Genomic DNA, 15,543 nt, shown 5'->3' with positions numbered 1-15,543 from the left:
TATATAATTAATGTTGAGAAAACAGGGGATCCTGTAGACCGCCCAGGGGAAACTGTAGAACGCCCTATAGTATAAACATGAACAACAAAAATAAACAACAGGGGGTCTTATAGAACGTCCTATAGTAGATATATAATGTTAAGACAACAGGGGATCCTGCAGAACACCCAGGGGATACTGTAGAACGCCCTAAAGTATAAACACGAACAATAAACAACAGGGGATCCTGCAGACCGCCCAAAGGATCCTGTAGAACGCCCTTTAGTATATACTTGATTAACAAAAAAAGGGGATCCGATAGAACGTCTTATAGTTGATAATTAATGTTGAGAAAACAGGGGATCCTGTAGACCGCCCGGGGGATACTGTAGAACGCCCTGTAGTATAAAGATGAACAACAAACAACAGAGGACCCCATAGAACGTCCTTTAGTAGATATATAATGTTGAGAAAACAGGGGATCCTGCAGACCGCCTAGGGGATCCTGTAGAACGCCATATAGTATACGCTTTAGAAACAAACAACAGGGAATCCTGTAGATCGTCTTACAGTTAATAAATAATGTTGAGAAAACAGGGGATCCTGCAGACCGCCCAGGGGATACTGTAGAACGCCCTATAGTATAAACACGAACAATAAACAACAGGGGATCCTGCAGATCGCCCAAGGGATCCTGTAGAACACCCTTTAGTATATACTTGATTAACAAAAAAAGGGGATCCTATTGAACGTCTTATAGTTGATAATTAATGTTGAGAAAACAGGGGATCCTGCAGACCGCCTAGGGGATCCTGTAGAACGCCCTATAGTATAAACATGAACAACAAAAATAAACAACAGGGGGTCTTATAGAACGTCCTTTAGTAGATATATAATGTTAAGGCAACAGGGGATCCTGCCTAGGGGATCCTGTAGAACGCCCTATAGTATACGCTTGAAAAACAAACAACAGGGAATCCTGTAGATCGTTTTACAGTAAATAAATAATGTTAAGAAAACAGGGGATCCTGCAGACCGCCCAGGGGATACTGTAGAACGCCTTATAGTATAAACAAGAACAATAAACAACAGGGGATCCTGCAGACCACCCAAGGGATCCTGTAGAACGCCCTTTAGTATATACTTGATTAACAAAAAAAGGGGATCCTATTGAACGTCTTATAGTTGATAATTAATGTTGAGAAAACAGGGGATCCTGTAGACCGCCCGGGGGATACTGTAGAACGCCCTGTAGTATAAAGATGAACAACAAACAACAGAGGACCCCATAGAACGTCCTTTAGTAGATATATAATGTTGAGAAAACAGGGGATCCTGCAGACCGCCTAGGGGATCCTGTAGAACGCCATATAGTATACGCTTGAAAAACAAACAACAGGAAATCCTGAAGATCGTCTTACAGTAAATAAATAATGTTGAGAAAACAGGGGATCCTGCAGACCGCCCAGGGGATACTGTAGAACGCCCTATAGTATAAACACGAACAATAAACAACAGGGGATCCTACAGATCGCCCAAGGGATCCTGTAGAACGCCCTTTAGTATATACTTGATTAACAAAAAAAGGGGATCCTATTGAACGTCTTATAGTTGATAATTAATGTTGAGAAAACAGGGGATCCTGCAGACCGCCTAGGGGATCCTGTAGAACGCCCTATAGTATAAACATGAACAACAAAAATAAACAACAGGGGGTCTTATAGAACGTCCTTTAGTAGATATATAATGTTAAGGCAACAGGGGATCCTGCCTAGGGGATCCTGTAGAACGCCCTATAGTATACGCTTGAAAAACAAACAACAGGGAATTCTGTAGATCGTTTTACAGTAAATAAATAATGTTAAGAAAACAGGGGATCCTGCAGACCGCCCAGGGGATACTGTAGAACGCCCTATAGTATAAACAAGAACAATAAACAACAGGGGATCCTGCAGACCACCCAAGGGATCCTGTAGAACGCCCTTTAGTATATACTTGATTAACAAAAAAAGGGGATCCTATTGAACGTCTTATAGTTGATAATTAATGTTGAGAAAACAGGGGATCCTGCAGACCGCCCGGGGGATACTGTAGAACGCCCTATAGTATAAAGATGAACAACAAACAACAGGGGAACCTGTAGAACGTTTTATAGTAAATAAATAACGTTGAGAAAACAGGGGATCCTGCAGACCGCCCAAGGGATCTTAAAAGCCCTTTAGTATCTACCTGAAAAACAAATAACAGGGGAACCTATAGAATTTCCTATCTCAGATGCAAAATATTTTAACAAAAGAGGATCCTGTAGACCACCCAGGGGATACTGTAGAACGCCCTATAGTATAAACATATTAAACAAACAACAGGGGACCCTATAGCACGTCTTATAGTAGATATATAATGTTGAAAAAGAGAAGATCCTGTAGACCAACCAAGGGATTCTATAGAAAGCCTTATAGTATATACATGATAGGCAAACAACAGGGGAACCTATTGAAAGTACTATCTTAAATGCATAATTTTTATAAACAGGGTATCCTGTAGATCGCTCAGGTATTCTGTAGAACGCGTCTTATAGTATATATATAATATTGAGAAAACAAGGGATCCTGTAGACCGCCTATGGGATCCTGTAGAACGCCCTATAGTATACACTTGAAAAACAAACAGGGGATCCTGTAAAACGTTCTCTTAGCCTAGTAGATACACTAGAAACAAACAACAGGGTATCCTATAGAACGTTCTATAGTTTATATATAATGTTGAGAAAACAGGGGATCCCAAAGACCGACCAAGGGATCCTGTAGAGAGTCCTCTAGTATAAACATAATAAACAAACAACAGGGGATTCTTTAGAACGTTCTCTTAGCCTAGTAGATACATCAAAAACAAACAATAGGGTATCCTATAGAACGTTATACAGTTAATATATAATATTCAGACAACAGGGGATCTGGAGAACACGCCCTTTAGTATGATACATGATAAACAAACAATATGAGATCCTATATATATTTTTTCTCCAAAATTACAGTGCCCATAAAGGGCATAAAATCAGATACAATTGATTTACATAATTGGTAACAACAGCAATAATAGAGGCGTACACATATATATTTGGAAAATGAGCATTGGTCAGAATCAAGCCAAAAACTAATAAAATTACATTATATATGTATTTATTCTCAAATTGTTTACTTGACTTAGTGTCAGAGTTCATACTTGATCTCCTTAATTCAAAACAGTCACCAATAGAACAGCCCAGTTTTTCCATAAGAGTAACATGTTTTTGGGTCAAGAGCCATAAAAATTTAGAAGATTTTAAATTTATAAAATTATAACAATTGTTAGAAATGTCTTGGAAAAATCGTCCCTTTGAATATCATAAAGAGGTCATTCTAATAAAAAATGAAATTCATCTTCACCTTTACTGAGTGAGCAATAAGAACAAAGACATTGTCTTATCGGGCCCTTTTATAGCTGACTATGCGGTATGGGCTTTGCTCGTTGTTGAAGGCCGTATGGTGACCTATAGTTGTTAATATTTGTTTCATTTTGGTCTCTGTGGATAGTTGTCTCATTGGCAATCATACCACATCTTCTTTTTTTTTATTTTATATATGGCAATATTTTTACATTGATAAAATCATAGTAAAATACAAAGGAAATCTACCAATCTCTGACATTACAGCTATATTACTTGACTTTCTGTTTACACCAAGAATGTATTTCATAAATTTGGTATGAGCTTTTTCAGAAGAATCCTGTCCAGAAACTTGTTCCTTTAGAACGTTCTATACTATACTATATATATATATATATGTATAATATTGAGACAACAATGGATCCTGTAGACTGCCCAGGGGATCCTGTAGAACGTCCTTTAGTGTATACATGATAAACAAACAATATAAGGAATCCTATAGAACGTTCTGTAGTAAATATACAGGGTTCATACAACAGGGGATCATGTAGAACGCCCTCACATAGCTTTATTGTAAACAAGTAAAAATGGTTCCTATAGAACGTCCCGCTATAGTAGAATGGTCAGACAACAGGGGGTCAGATTACAGATTCGTTTCTTTAAACGCAGACCAGTTTAAACATCCTCTCACACTCCTGTAAAGCCTTAATTTAGTACGTGTAACATGTTTAAAATGTGTAGGCTATATCTTTTTTTCAATTTGCCTACATAAAAATACTCTTTTAAACGGATAATACAAATATTATTAATTCCATAGTACATCCAAAGCCATTGGACCACGTGCATGTGACATTTGCAGGTCTTTACAACATAATTAAGGCACTTTTAAAGTACTACTGTTTATCATATCTATATCAAATGTATCATATGTATTTTAAAAAGGAATCTGTATATATATATATTTTCACAATGATATATGCTACTGTAATGCGGTACATTTTCCTTTTTTTTCATGTGATAAAAAATAAATAAAGCAAATTCACCGTGTTACATGAAAGTTAATGATTTTGAGTCGGTTTTTTTAATAGTTGTACATGTTGAGAATATTCTATTTTTAGAATAAGTATTTTCAGAATCGTTTATAAATAGCCTATAAATAGAATATGCATAATTCATGAATCGTGACGTAGGGCGGTCTACGGGATCCCTTCTTCCGCTTACCCTTTGTAAACAGTACATTAATTTCTGGACCGATGGCCGGTCTAGCTATGAAAATACGGACTGTCAAACAGAAAACAGCCCATAAAACATGTTAAAAAAATAATCTTGATGCTCTTATAAACCATCTTTGAAGGCTATATTAGAACTCATCTGTCTAAAAATGAATTTTATTACACAATAACTTTCCAATTTGAAAAATCCGCAGGGGCCATAATGCGAAACTAAACTCCTAACTGTGTATTGCTACCTAAGCAACACGACGGGTGCCGCATGTGGAGCAGGATCTGCTTACCCTTCCGGAGCACCTGAGATCATCCCTAGTCTTTAGTGGGGGTCGTGTTGTTTATTCTTTAGTTTTCTATGTTGTGTCATGTGTACTATTGTTTTTTTCTGTTTTTCTGTTTTTCTGTTTGTCTTTTTTCATTTTTAGCCATGGCGTTGTCAGTTTGTTTTAGATTTATGAGTTTGACTGTCCCTTTGGTATCTTTCGTCCCTCTTTTATTCTTGTCATACTTGTTTATTTGGAATCTACAAAATTGAGAATGGAAAATATATCGCTGTAGGAACTAAAGAAATGTAATCCAAACACTATGCTTTCCATTGATATGATGCGTGTAAGTTGATGTTGGGTTTTTTTTTGTATGCTTTGCTTGAGTTCTGTTTGGGTTTTACACATATATAAGGTTTCTTACTTTACTTACTTATCTTTTTTTTCCCTGAAGCATGTCTTGCACACTGTCATGTGTCTGTTAATAATGGAGTAGGTTCTGCTGTTTATGGACTATTAGTATCCAAGGGGATTTACCCCTTCATTTTCCAGTGTTTCGATACAAGAATAACGTTGTTTATCATCTGCAAAATGTGTTATAGTGTTCTTTTTTTGTCTTTATGAATATAAGTTTTACTGTTTAATCTGTTTATGGTGATATCCATTTGACGTGACTCTGTACTTATACATCCCGACATTGTGTTATTGTTCTATGATATTTCTTGTATTCTTGTCTTTCATTTTTGCTAATGTGCTTTGTTTTTGTGCTTTTTTGTGCTTCTTTGCTACACATTTGTTTGTTTTCACAGTGATTACATTTGTAACTTATAACACAATATTGACTGCTGTGACCCTATTTGTGACATTTTTACCTATTATGTCTGTTTGTTTTGTTCACAAATCGTAGTCAATATAATGAATTTTGATGCGACTGTCATACAAGTAAGAGATGGAGCTAGCTATAAAATTAGGTTTGATCCACCACGTTCTTCATTAGGAAATGCATGAACCAATTCAGGAATATGACAGTTGTGAACCATTCATTTGATGTGCCTGAGCTTTTGATTTTGTCTTTTGATTTAAGCTTCATATTTTATCTTAGATTTGATTTAAATATCGTTTGAAAAGGTTGATTGTTCTTGTCAGAACAACATATACCTGAAATGGATATAGCATCAATTATAAACAAAGTGGAAAGGGATTAATATAAGTTGCAAAACTTGTTTCCCAATCCACTATAAATAAATATGTTTAAACTAATAAACAAAGTCACCAAGTCATTCATAATATAATTAATGCCCGATTCTAAAGTGGCATTCCATAATAAATGTTGGATCCGAAGGATTCCATGCGTTGTTGCATTCCATTGTATGTAACTGTTGAATTGATGATAAGATATTTGGTTGAGTTATTCAAAACAGAATGCCAAACATAAACTGTGATGAACTGGATAAAATTTCATATTGACAATCGTACACTATAAAAATTGTGTTTAAATCTTGAACACAATTTTAAGCACACTTTTAATGCCCTTTTTACACGTTCTGATCTGAATCTGATTAGGTTCTCAATGTGTTTATGATTGTGTTAAACATTGTGTTTTATCTCAAAAGTTTGTCTTTTAGTCCTGAACACGTATATTCAAAACATGTGTACATTGATTCAATGTGCTTACTAAGCACTTTGTTCGGATTTCATAAATCGATTGAGAAAAAAACAAATCCGGGTTACAAACTTTAACTGAGGGAAACACTTACTATAAGTTATATGGTTCGCTACTGACCCCATACGGATACATAGGGGTGAGGCCAGAGGACGAATCCCCAATGGATTTTATTCACCCTCTATAATTTAGTTACCCCTACGGTATCATAGGGGTCACCACGTGACGGCGTTAAACCAATCACAAAATGATAATTTATCCGCGGTGCCATAAAAGAGTTTATTTTCTAAGCACTATTTTTTAAGCACTATTTTTTACACAGTAGCAATCGTAATAGTCATCTTACATAATACCATGTTCCATCTAGACGGCTAATGTGACAAGACGTATCATTGATGGAAACAGTTGAATAAACAATTAACAAATATTTTTCAGACATTTCCTCTGAATTAAATGGTGTCAATGAAATAATCCTAGTTAGAAATAAATTTATCATAAGAACTGGTTCTGTTGTGCTTGTCTTCAAAGCGTTGTCTCTTTCTTATATGCGACCAAGGTATGTGTTTTGCCTGACCGATTTAAAATCTGAATCAAGCCTTCTGTTGAAAGCATATTTTGTTTTCGGTCTTTCTTCATAGAATGGTTGCTGCTTTTTCATGCGTATTTTTGGACTTTTATTGATGAAACACTACTATTTGTTTTCAGTTTAACCAGAGTCCTTTTAGAATAATGTACCTCCAGATTAACTAACAGTATTATAGATTGCGTGTTTTAAACATTTGAAAGTGGAAACATTTCATTACCGTGATTTGTTTGGGGAGATGGGCACTTATTTTAACAGATAGTCAATTATTTGAGTATACACCTTACTTGGGATTTTTTTAATTAAGAATTAAAAATGCATTGCCAGCAAAGTTGTCAGAAAAACAAAACAAAAATTCAGAAATAAATCAGAGACAGATATAATAATATTATAATGTTTTCCGACATATAAAGTAAGGAAACTTGTTTTTTCTCGACAGCCTAATAGTTCGACGGTAATTATAACATTGCCTTATCTACATAATCCATGTATCCAAATATTAAAAATGTTTTTTTAGAATGATCAGTTTTCTTATTTCATATTTTGCACGTTAATGTATTTAATAAATTAACATCTCACAATTCGCTAGATTGGTCACAACGATCAAAGCGTATTTCGCAATAATTGTCCAAATTCAATCCAATTGAAGTTGCCACTTTGTCGAGCTTAGTAATTGTATCATTGGATAGAGTTGTAGTTCTTGAAAGGATAACAGATCCCTCGAATGGAAAACCTCCAGAATATGTCCCGCAATAATATACATACGCGTAATCGTCATTTAAACCAAAGTCTATAATTCTCCATTCTAATGAATAATTAACATCATCACTATCAAACCGAATGACTCCTGGAGTTGTCGAATTCCATTGATTTAAGGAAGATTCAATCTTATAGTGTATAGTTGTAGCGTTCATTATCTCAATATAGTACTCCTCCGCAAAAAATAATCCCTGATGTGCAGGATAGAATGTGATGTTATGACATTCGTAGCAATCATTATTTCGGTTAAGTCCTCTGACAAGATACCATGATCCGTCAAGACTACCGATATCAAAAGATTTATCAAGTCTTTTAGGTCTTTGACAAGTATTTGCTGCAAAAATGGCAGAAAGACTTATCAAGCATGAAAGTACCCATAAAACTTTCATTGTGTGAGCTGTGAAAATGTTATCGAAACAAGAACATAACATAAAGGTCTGAGTGACTTTCTTGTTGAACTATGTTATCTCAAATGTTCTTATATCTCTACTTGTTTTGAAAATTAAGGGAGCCAATAATTATTATTGAAAATTTAATCGAATTGAAGAGGCCCCATGTTCCAGTTTATCTTGGAAAAAGCTGGAGTTCTCGACTAAAATTTTACATTTCCATTCAACGTGCCATAGCTCTCGAGTTTCTCTATCTGAACGTTATTATAATAGATAAATGACATTGTTTTAACAACAAATTTCTTTCTGATACTCAACCAAATGATATGGCAATGGACACAACACCTTTTTTCTATATATTTTTCCTATGCGTAATTACAACATCATTTAAAATAAATTGCGTAGTAACAGGTTGCCTTTGCGATCTTTTCAATGTTACAAACATAAAAAAAAACACAAGGAAACCATCTTTTATAAGCACTTTTTCAAGAGTCTATATATGGCTGTATTAAGTGAAGTAAACAAATGTAAATATTGAAAATGAAAAACTATTTTTGTTTGTACATTCATTCAACTGTAATCGTTCATATAAACATACGAATAAGTGGGATGATTGTCAATGAGACAACTCTCCACCAAAGACGAAAATCACTGAAAAGTATGCAATTTTAGATAACCGTATGCACAGTTTAGTTACTCATCAATCTAATCACATTGATAAATAAAGTCCGGTTTGCAGTAACTATTCCAATTCCACCCTAAAGAGGTTGCAATGTGGTCAAGTTTTGACACAGTTTCCTCCGATATTGATGTCGTTCTAGAAAGGACAACTGATCCTTCGAATTGATATCCCCAGTTATAGGTCCCACAGTAGTATGCATACACATAGGTGTTGTTTTGAGCGTAATCAAGTACTCGCCATTCCAATGTAGCATCTGACGCTGAACTATAGAATCGAACTATCCCAGGAGTTGAAGCGTTCCACTGCGACACACTCGATTTGACGTCAAAATGTTCGGTTGAGTCATTTAGTTTTAAAATATAATGTTCCTCAGCAATGAAGGCCTGTGGCAGTATAGAGATTGGTAGAAAAGTAATGTTACGACAATCGTAACAATCATACTGTGTGTTCAGCCCACGAACAACATACCAGGTCCCATCAAGACTTGTAAAATCAAACGATGTCTCTAGTCTGTTAGGTCTCTGACACGTATCTGCCACTGCTTGTATTATCAATGGTAACACCATGCATGTAGCAATTAAAACCGACATCATTTTTTTCATCATTATCCTTCAAATTACAGCAATCTTAAATGAAAGTAAACAAGTAATTTCTCTATATCTATGTTGACCTTGTGGTGCTATCTTTAGTTCTGGTATCTTGTTGTCCATATATAAATCCTAAATGGAATATACATATGTGTACTTTGTTTCAATCACGTATATTTAAATGTAGACGAAAATGGAAAATCAACGTCTTAACTTGCAGATTATTTCACAGTTACAGCTCTATAATTTTTTTTAAAGTTTTTTTCATATACAATGTCTATAAAATTACACGTTTAGGAAACTGTTCCTACATTTCCCTGTATCAAAGTATCAATATTATTTCTCAAATATCTAGTGGCAAAGTTAATTGAACCTATGTCGCATGGCGGGGATATTTTTCAAAAGTTCGGCAGTTTTGAAACATTTTGACCAGTTTTTATGCACTGCACTTTTATCAAAAATCAGCAAAATAGTGTTTCTTCATTTAATTACAAAAACACTTGTATTATTTGATTGCTTAAATGGTTTCATGAGAGACGAGTTTTAAAATATAACTTATATAAACAATAATGTTTATGTCAGCAATAGTATGCTTTTTTATAAACTCAAATCATCAGTCAAATGACAACTTTGGTCGATGGAAGTGGAAACAACGAATACAGCTTCTGTCAAAGTCGCAATAATGAAACAAATCCCCTCGAGTTGAGAGAAAAACGAATAATTTGCCCATATCATTGATTGATTTGTTAAGTTGCTTCCAAACCTTCCTGTACACATGAACGCTTTGGAGGATGACTGGCAATGTATGACGGTATTTGTTCATGCTATGATGTTCCTTTTCCATAAGTTCCTGAGGAATTAGTAATGACAGCATGTGAATAGTCCTACATGTACAGTATATAGATACATAACGTCTCCCACAATATCAGATCTGCTTTGTTATTGTAGCTTGTTTGTTCCCTTAGAGGGATTCGAACACAGTATCAGATATATTGTGGCAACACCACCACCACTAGCAATATATATGGATTACTATAGAGTATCGTATAAGTTTTGCTCAATGTTGAAGGCCTACAGTAACACTTTCTTTGATATCTGGTGGATATTTTTCCCATTGGCAATTATACCACATCTCTTTATTTTGTTTTACTAGTATACAAAAGGAACATGTATGTTCCTTTCGGATTTTATATGTACGCGTAGAGACTAATGTCTCGTTCACACGGACATTTAATTCGAATTGATTTCGAATCGAATGCGAATCGAATTCGCTAATCGCGTTCACACACTCTTCTTTTTTAATTCGAATTAGTATTGACGTTAGGACGTAAAATGTTTCGAATGCGAATTTAACTAATTCGAATTAGTTAATGCGAATCGAATTCGAATTACTTATGAACTCAGCATTAGTGCCATGATTTTATACACCTTATTTTTTTTTATTTTTCGTGATACATAGCACGACAGCGTCAATCGGTTTCTTTATGTAACGTCCAACGAAAAGACGTTGACATTGTGACGTTTTCGGCCACCCTATGAACGACTTCTTAACGACAATGGAGATAAAAGGCATCGCACGAAAACCTGCAAAGGAAATCATTATGCAATATCCAACAGTTAAGACAACAGATATGTTTTGTATTCCGAATATCAAAGAAATAATGTCTGCTTTACCTATAACGTAAGTTTGTTGTAAATACTAATTATTTGTTTTCGTTAATTTGTAGTTAATATATATTGCGACTTTTTTTAACTTCAGAAAATAAGTCAGGCTAACTAGCTCTTTTCGTTTTGTCATTCCCACTGTACTATGTATTCTAATATATTATAATATATATGGATTTTAATATATTTTTCAGTTTAGAAAAGAAAAATGTCTGTTTATATCACACAAAGGTTCAAGAAATGAAGAGAAGTATAGAGCAGCACAAAAGAATGTATAATAGATTACTTATACAGCAAGAAGTAAGTAAAAAGGTTGAAATGTTTACTCCCAGAAAGAAAGAAAAAATATGATGAAATAAAACATTAACATACATGAATAATCAAGTCAATGTAAAAATTGTTATTCCCCCCCCCCCCAAAAAAAAAATGTCAGCATAGAGTCTTCAACAATAGAAAATTGTCGTGTGTTCGACGTATATGAAATATAAAGCTTCATAAAACAAATGATGTATTACATTATTTACCAGATAAAGCAAAATGTTTTACAATTCTATTTTCGTCTTGATAGTTGTGTTGGATCGAAATGATCTCAGAGTGAACAACCTCCCCGCCTTTATACAATTAGAACCGGATTTCTTTGTTGATAGATACTAACAATTACTGTCTTTTGTTGGCCTAAGTGAATATCAGTTTTTCAAAAGTCAATAAAACCACACATTTATCTCATCAAAAGACAGTAATTTTATACTATTCTAATGCATGATGTGTTTGTTTTTCATTTGTTTTTCACTATAAGTCTATTCATAGGAAATGTTTTTGTCTGTTTTAACAGCTAAGTTGGTTGGTCCAAAGAGATGTTGAAAAGTACAAATTACGCCTCGACGTAGCCATATGCGACTTTTACTACTTGTTTGACAAGCTAAGCAACAACCAAGTACAGGCAAAGGAGAAATCTATTAAACATCTGAAAGAACTATTCCAACAGAAGAAAGACATTGCATCAAGACTAGAATTAAAGTACCACACTTTGCTGGCCGAGGAAGTCATGACGAGAACAGCAATAAAACTGGTAAACTTATTTGATTATTTTTATTATCTTTTCAAACTTTTAAAGTAGAACCGTGATTTTATCCATTGGTAGGACAAAACATATATGTTCATTTATAAAAGCTCTTTTTACAAGTCGTTAGGGAGTAGCTAGAATGGTTCAGTGTTTGGAAAATGTAGAAAAGAAGAACAACAATGACCAGGAAGGTTGAAACTCTACTATAAACTTGCTTTGTAATTTCACATTGATACATGTATAGCGAATTCTTAGATTTTTTATATATCGTTTTTTAGTATTATATACATTTACTGACAAAAACAAGTTTTTATTTTAGCTGGAACGCAGTCTCTGGGAATATTTGAAATTTCATTTGGTGGACAAAAAGGCGAGAGGCCCATCATTAAAACAAACGAATGTAAAGTAAGTATACAGTACTGTTTTTTAATATTTTGTTTCAGGAAATCATGCCTCTATATACAATGTTTTAATCTATATTCAAAAGATAACTATTTTGCCAAAGTACTTGAGTAAGTGTGATTTAAAAACTGAGTCTGAATTTTAACAGAAGATGAAAATGCACATTTGGCATTTTTCGCAAGCTTTCAACATGTTTACCTGCTATGCCCTTGTCATATTAAACTGCTACAGTTCTATGAACATATCTTAAAATGTTATATTTGTTGGCAGGTATTGGTATGATAAAGTGGGTCTACAACATTGTTCTATAAATATAGAAAACATGAAAGAGAATTTCAGCTCTAAATACAACTTTACTCTTCCTCTGGTGAGTATGATGCAAGACATGATAAAGGAGGGTCTTGAGTATGCGATAAGTTTCAGAATAAAGAACAAACGGGGTAGGATAAAATTAGAAAAAAATAGGGGAAAAAAGAAGTCATCCAGAGATTTGAACCGATTATTTCTGTGTCTTATGAACATTTTACTCTTTTTCATATTTCGTCGGTGGAGTTTGGATGTATTTTATATTAACTTAACACAATCCATTTTGATTAAATGAAGCATTACACTTGTTCTTTGGAAAATAAAAATGGCGTGACCTTTCAATATATTCAGTGGATATTTGTTGTTTGGCGAAAGGTTATGATATAATCAGAGAGAGAGAAAAACCTTCTTTAAATATTTTCCCATTTAATGGGATTAAACCTCATCTTGACAATGTCCTCACTTTATAAATTTCGTCTCGGATCAACAGGTTGTTTTGATTCTTTTACAGGAATTCCTCAACCAGAAAGGATTTGATAAAAAGTTACCGCAGCAAGACAAATCTTACTTATGAAGATCCATGTATACAGATGTACAGAATGAGAGAGAGGGAGAGAGAGAAAAGAGAGATTTGTATATAAAATAATATATCATATTTGTATTCAATAAAATTGCTAAATGAGTGGTCTTGTCAATTTTTGCTATTTGATAGTGTTTACATGCATTTTCTCGTTGAACTCCAACATTAACTATATACTAAGTTATATTTCCTGCCAGTTAAGAATCTACAGCTAAAAATAATTTTGTAAACCCAATAAAATTGACATCACTTCCAGAGGCGAATTGGAGCTTCGTATATTATTAGTGCATACACTTATCAAAAGTATCACTCAAAATGTAAGTTTGCAAGGCCCCTTTTTCTGAAATCCTGGATACGCACCGGACTTTATAAACTTGTAAAGTGGACCTAAAACGATAACATAACGTTAACGAATGAACCATTAAATTGAGGTCTAGGTTAGATTACCCCAATCATCCTGACAAGTACAACTTCTATTTCCATTTAATATAGTTGACTTTTCATCGTGAATATCCGAGGAATAGAACTTATCACCAAAGATATGATCAGTGAAACATGAAGAGGTCAAGGAGATATATGAAGCCCGTCAGTGTACATATACTACACCGACCAGTCCATATATACATCAAATAATTAACCTATTGGTCCTGTTACTTACCTTAATGACTGGTGTGAAATCTTATAAATACTGTATGGTTTTGCCATCATATTATGATTAAATGTTTCTAGATTATGTATTTTCTGTATTGGAGAGATATATAACATGCAGAACTACACACACCATCATAGGATGATAGTAACCTATGTTACAACTTACAATCACCATTTCAATACCACTGAATTAACTGTTAAACTGATAAAGTCATTTTAAGACAATAACCTAGTCATTATTGAAGATATCTTTCAAATTTAGTTTCTTGTAGATCATGTGTTGACCTGTTCTTTAATGCTATTTGCTTCTTTCTATCAATTATACCCTTTTTAAATCCAAAATGAAGAAAATAATAATTTAAAAACAATATATCCATAACAAGTTGATTAACAAATTAACACATTTTGAAATGTGGCATCAAGTCATGACTCATTGTTTTGCTGTCAATAATTTATCCATGTATATTATATTTTTTATGATAATGGGTAATAGTTGTGCCACTAATGTGTCTTTAATGTAGCAAGAAAATTAGGCATTGGTCGGCAGCTTAAGCTGGCCCCTAAACAACAATGCATACTAGTTCAAAGAAAATGGACACCAGTTTTGGCTAATCTATATTGTAGAGCTACCAAAAGCCACATGAATAGCTGTTTGTATAAGTGGAGACAGAAATATAATGTTCTGCTATGATGCAAATTCATAAGAAACATAAAATGAAGGTCGTAGTGATCTACTATTATTGAGCTGAATATGTTATAAAATTGAACTTTCGATCTCATGAATATCTCTGAGAATAGTTTTTTTTTTTGTTTTTAATAAAAATTAAATCAGTTTAATTATAATGCAGGTCTACACAAATATTCTGAAAAATCCGTTTTTAGAAAGAAAAATGGGGAATGTTTCCGTGGAAAACAGAGGATGCCCCCGCTTGTATATCATATATAAAGGGAAATAACTGAAGAATTGTAGAAGCGACTCTATTCAAATTTGTACTTGATCTGAGTTTTGTGGTTATAAGTATTGTGTAAAGCTTTCATAAAATTTGGTAGAAGCAAACTTTAATTAGATGACGGGTATGAAATATTCAGCAATTATTCCATTTGTACAGGGGCATAACTCAGTGACCTAACCAAAATTCATACTTGATCTGTATTTTGTGTTAATAAGCATTATGTACAAGTTTCATAACATTTTGTCCAGACAAACTAAAGTTAAAGAACAGAAACCAACTTTGGGACATGTGAACGCAAGTATGCTATGGAGACGGAATACAATTGATACCAACACTACATGTATGTATCCTGCATAACTCGTTCTTTA

The 15,543-nt window shown here is 33.9% G+C and overlaps 1 protein-coding gene across 1 annotated transcript; it reads left to right on the top strand.

The window, feature by feature from the left end:
• The first annotated feature begins 11,094 nt into the window (after window positions 1–11,094).
• Window positions 11,095–13,674, top strand: LOC134714269 (uncharacterized). The gene is made up of 6 exons (XM_063575507.1): window positions 11,095–11,236; window positions 11,415–11,520; window positions 12,053–12,289; window positions 12,603–12,688; window positions 12,956–13,052; window positions 13,503–13,674. The coding sequence occupies exons 1-6, from the start codon at window positions 11,112–11,114 to the stop codon at window positions 13,563–13,565; spliced, it is 714 nt and encodes a 237-aa protein (XP_063431577.1). The 5' UTR covers window positions 11,095–11,111; the 3' UTR covers window positions 13,566–13,674.
• The last annotated feature ends 1,869 nt before the right edge of the window (window positions 13,675–15,543 follow it).

The sequence above is a fragment of the Mytilus trossulus genome, chromosome 4 (assembly GCF_036588685.1).
Source record: "Mytilus trossulus isolate FHL-02 chromosome 4, PNRI_Mtr1.1.1.hap1, whole genome shotgun sequence".
Classification (NCBI taxonomy): domain Eukaryota; kingdom Metazoa; phylum Mollusca; class Bivalvia; order Mytilida; family Mytilidae; genus Mytilus; species Mytilus trossulus.
The sequence above is the reverse complement of the archived record's forward strand: the minus strand, read 5'-3'. Positions and strand labels throughout refer to the sequence as shown.